The sequence below is a fragment of the Alexandromys fortis genome, unplaced genomic scaffold (assembly GCF_014885135.2).
Source record: "Alexandromys fortis isolate MF-2015 unplaced genomic scaffold, M_Fortis_MF-2015_v1.1 scaffold_76, whole genome shotgun sequence".
NCBI lineage: Eukaryota > Metazoa > Chordata > Mammalia > Rodentia > Cricetidae > Alexandromys > Alexandromys fortis.
The window spans coordinates 2,260,529-2,263,763 of record NW_026067997.1 but is presented as its reverse complement, the minus strand read 5'-3'; the positions used below and the strand labels follow the sequence as shown (position 1 = coordinate 2,263,763).

The 3,235-nt window shown below is 63.0% G+C and overlaps 1 protein-coding gene across 2 annotated transcripts in view; it reads right to left on the bottom strand.

Annotated features, from left to right (window-relative positions):
* Zswim6 (zinc finger SWIM-type containing 6) overlaps window positions 1–2,775 on the bottom strand; it is a 173,430-nt gene extending 170,655 nt beyond the window's left edge. For both annotated transcript variants that reach the window (XM_050160471.1, XM_050160472.1), the window contains exon 1: window positions 2,124–2,775. In XM_050160471.1, coding sequence (XP_050016428.1) covers window positions 2,124–2,760 — 637 coding nt within the window. In that variant the 5' untranslated portion in view covers window positions 2,761–2,775. The remainder of the gene's footprint in view (window positions 1–2,123) is intronic.
* Window positions 2,776–3,235: the final 460 nt, after the last annotated feature.

Genomic DNA, 3,235 nt, shown 5'->3' with positions numbered 1-3,235 from the left:
GGAGTCAACAGTTTGTACAGCATTTGTTTAGCACGTATGTAAGTATTTCCAACGAGGGGGTCAAATCTTCAAACTAGAGGCATACCAACCACTTCACATCGACCAGGGGCCAATTCCATTCAAGTGGCCACCTTCCCCTTTTGGGGACTATTGAAAAAGTTACTATTTTCTTTTACAACTAACTGTTCACCCTGGCCTCTTCCACTGATGAAAGCAGGCAAAGCCCACGCTGTGTGTCTGTCTCCTAGAGAAGATTGCATCTTTTATTTATCGCCCCTTGGCTTTATTTTCACAGTGAATTCCTGGCTTAAATGCAATCAGCCAAGAAACCCTCCCTATGTGCTCTCCTGTCATTCCTCATTGCTTGCAAGCAGAGTCAAACACAGCAAGGGGAAAGGGGGGGGGCGGAGTGGGTGGAGGGACACGGCTCAACGTTGCCAGCCAAGCCATAAAAATTCGCAGACTCTAGTTATACTCGGAAACCATAGATGTGCTTCAGTCGGTTTCAAACCGGCAGAAGAGGGGAGAAAAGAGAGAGATGTAACTTAAAAGAATGTTAATTAGATGTTAAAGGAAAGAAAAGGAAAAAAGGATGGATAGCCTCGAAAATCAACCCCCCTCTAGACAGAAGGAAAGGGTGCTGAGACACACTGAGGGCTGTCTTTGGAAATAAATGACCATGCAGAAAATCACGTTTTCAGATTACATTAGAATTCAAATTAACCAAACAGGATTAAAACAAATCTCTTGTGTCGGGGCCACTATCCAGACCCCCATTCCACTCCCAACGAGAAGGATAAAAGGATCGGACTACAGAGGAGAGCAAGTTAAAAATGAGACACACACACACACTCACACGGTCTTTCAAATCTATCCATCCCCATTCATTTGGTTCAGGGTTCATCCCTTCCATTTCAACCAGACAGAGATCTGGTTATAAAATATGCCCTCAGCAATCAAGAGGGGGAAAAATGCGGACAGGGGAGTTTCTCTGCAGCATTGTTCACTTCGGTCCAGTTCGAACATTCCCATAGCTAGGACTGGAAAAGATATCTAAACAGAAGAAAAAGAAAGAGCACTGTGGAAGGAGAGGGTAGGGATTTGAGAAAACTCTCCGGGTCTGTCAGAGAAAGGAAGGCTGTGCAGCTTAAATCACAAGTCCTTCTCTCGCCTTTGTCAAATATCTTCTACTTTACAAGCCCTGAAAAGAAATAAAGAGGCTCTTTTGTTTGCTTTCCCCTTTGCGGAGGGTGACAGAAAATTGAAAGGGGCACAAATAAACCTGAAAGGAGAACAAAGTGCCGGGTGGTGCGGGGCGGGTAGCGGCGCAGGGGCCCCGGGGGCCCTTCGGTGCGGACGCCGGCCGCGGGTCACGGCGTCGGGCGGTGCTGCCCAGCTCCCTCCGCACCGCGCCCCGACCCCGGGCGCAGGCCCAAGTCGGGCGGCGGGGTAGGGGGGCTCACGGGACCCAGAAGCACGAGCGGCGCCCCTCAGCGGCTCGGCCAGCCGTCGCTCCCGGCGAGGGTGGCCCGGGCACCCGGGCGCCGCGGATCTCGTCTCGAGTGCCTTAGGGAGCGGGGGGGCCCACGGTGCGGACCAACCGTCGGAGCCCCGAGCAGAGCGGTGGCCGGGCGGTGTTGGGGGGACTCGCCCCCCTTCTTGGACCGCGGGGCGCGGAGCGGCGCCAGAAGAAAGGACGCGAGCCGGGCAGCGCCGAGCGAGCGCCCCGGCCGGCATTGTCTGCGGCCCGCGCCCCCTCCCCCGCGCCGCACGCCCCAGCCCGAGCGCCGCGGCCGCCCGCGCCTTTGTCCACGCCCGCCCCGCACACCGGCGCGCAGCCTGCGGGACAGACGACGGGGACGCCGACACCCACCGCCCCGCCGCCGAGGGGCGCGTCCTGCTGATTCATTTCCCACTCGCGCTAGCCCGTCCGGGGAGACGGGGGCGGGGACGAGCGAGAGGAAATGGGCGCTCCGCTCCGGGGACCGTCCGAGCGGCCCGCTGCACCGTGCGCTCAGCCCGGGGCGGTCAGGGGAGCGCAGGGGACCCTTCCCTCCCCACACTCCCAAGGGACAGAAGGACAGACTGAAGGACCGACGGCCCGCGGCGACCCCGTGACTCACCGACTTGCAGGACGTTGTCTACGCAGCCACTCTCCAGCAGCGCGATACCCCGGCGGAAGGGCAGCCGCGTCTCGTCGCCGCCGTCCGCAGCGCTGGCCGCCCCCACCGACGGGGTCCCGGTGCCCGCGGCGGCGGTGGCGGCAGCTGAGGTGGCAGCCGGCGAGGATGAGGAGCCGCCGCCGCCCGCGCCGCCGCCCGTGCCGCCGGGGCCGCCGCTGTCGTCGCCGGGGCCGCCCGTGGAGCCGCCGCCGGTGTTGAAGGACGAGTACATGCAGATCTCCCGCTCACTGCGGGGAAAGGACCAGTAGACGATGCGGCGCTGCACCGGCTCCGGGATGCGCTCGAAGCGCTCCTCCACGCGCTGGAACGGCCACTTCTCCGCCACCCTGCGCGCTGCGATGTCCAGCAGAGACTCGGGGCTCTGGGTCTTGCCCGGCGGCAGCAGCCCCAGTGCCGCGCCGCCCCCGCACGCCGCCGCCGCCGCCGCACCGCCCGCCCGCGGGCCGGGCCGACAGGCAGAACTGTAGCCGCCACCCGCGCCGCCGCCGCCGCTGCTGCCCCCGCCGCCGCCGCCGCCGCCGCCCGGCCGGCAGCAGAGCCGTTTCGCGGGAGGAGGCTGCTGTCCGCGCTCCGCCATGACCGCGCCGCTTCTAACCCGACAGCGGAAGTGCCGGGACCCTATAAACGGCACAAGGAAGCGCGACACGCACACGCCGTGGCGACGCCACGCTGCCATCTAGGGCCCGCCGCTCCTTGTAGGGGCACGGGAGGTGTGGCCTAGGCTGTGACGACGTCGCCGAGGAGGAGCGCCGATAGGGAGAACCTAGGGCCGGGGGCGGAGCCTATGCAAATCACTGGGCTGAAACATAAATAGAGCGCTCCGTGGACACGGGGGTGGCGGGGGCACTCGGGTTGGGTGCCCGGTGGGCTGTGAGAAAGTCAGGCTGCTGTGACGCGGGGGGCGGGGCTCAGGCGGGGTTCCCGCGGGAGGGGGCGGGCCGCCGGCCAAGGGGAGGGTGGGTCGGTCTCTGCGCCCCCTTCTTCTCAACTTAGCCCTCCAGCGCCCAGCCTCCTTTTGATGTCCGCCAAGTGAAGACGCGCCTCGTGGGTCT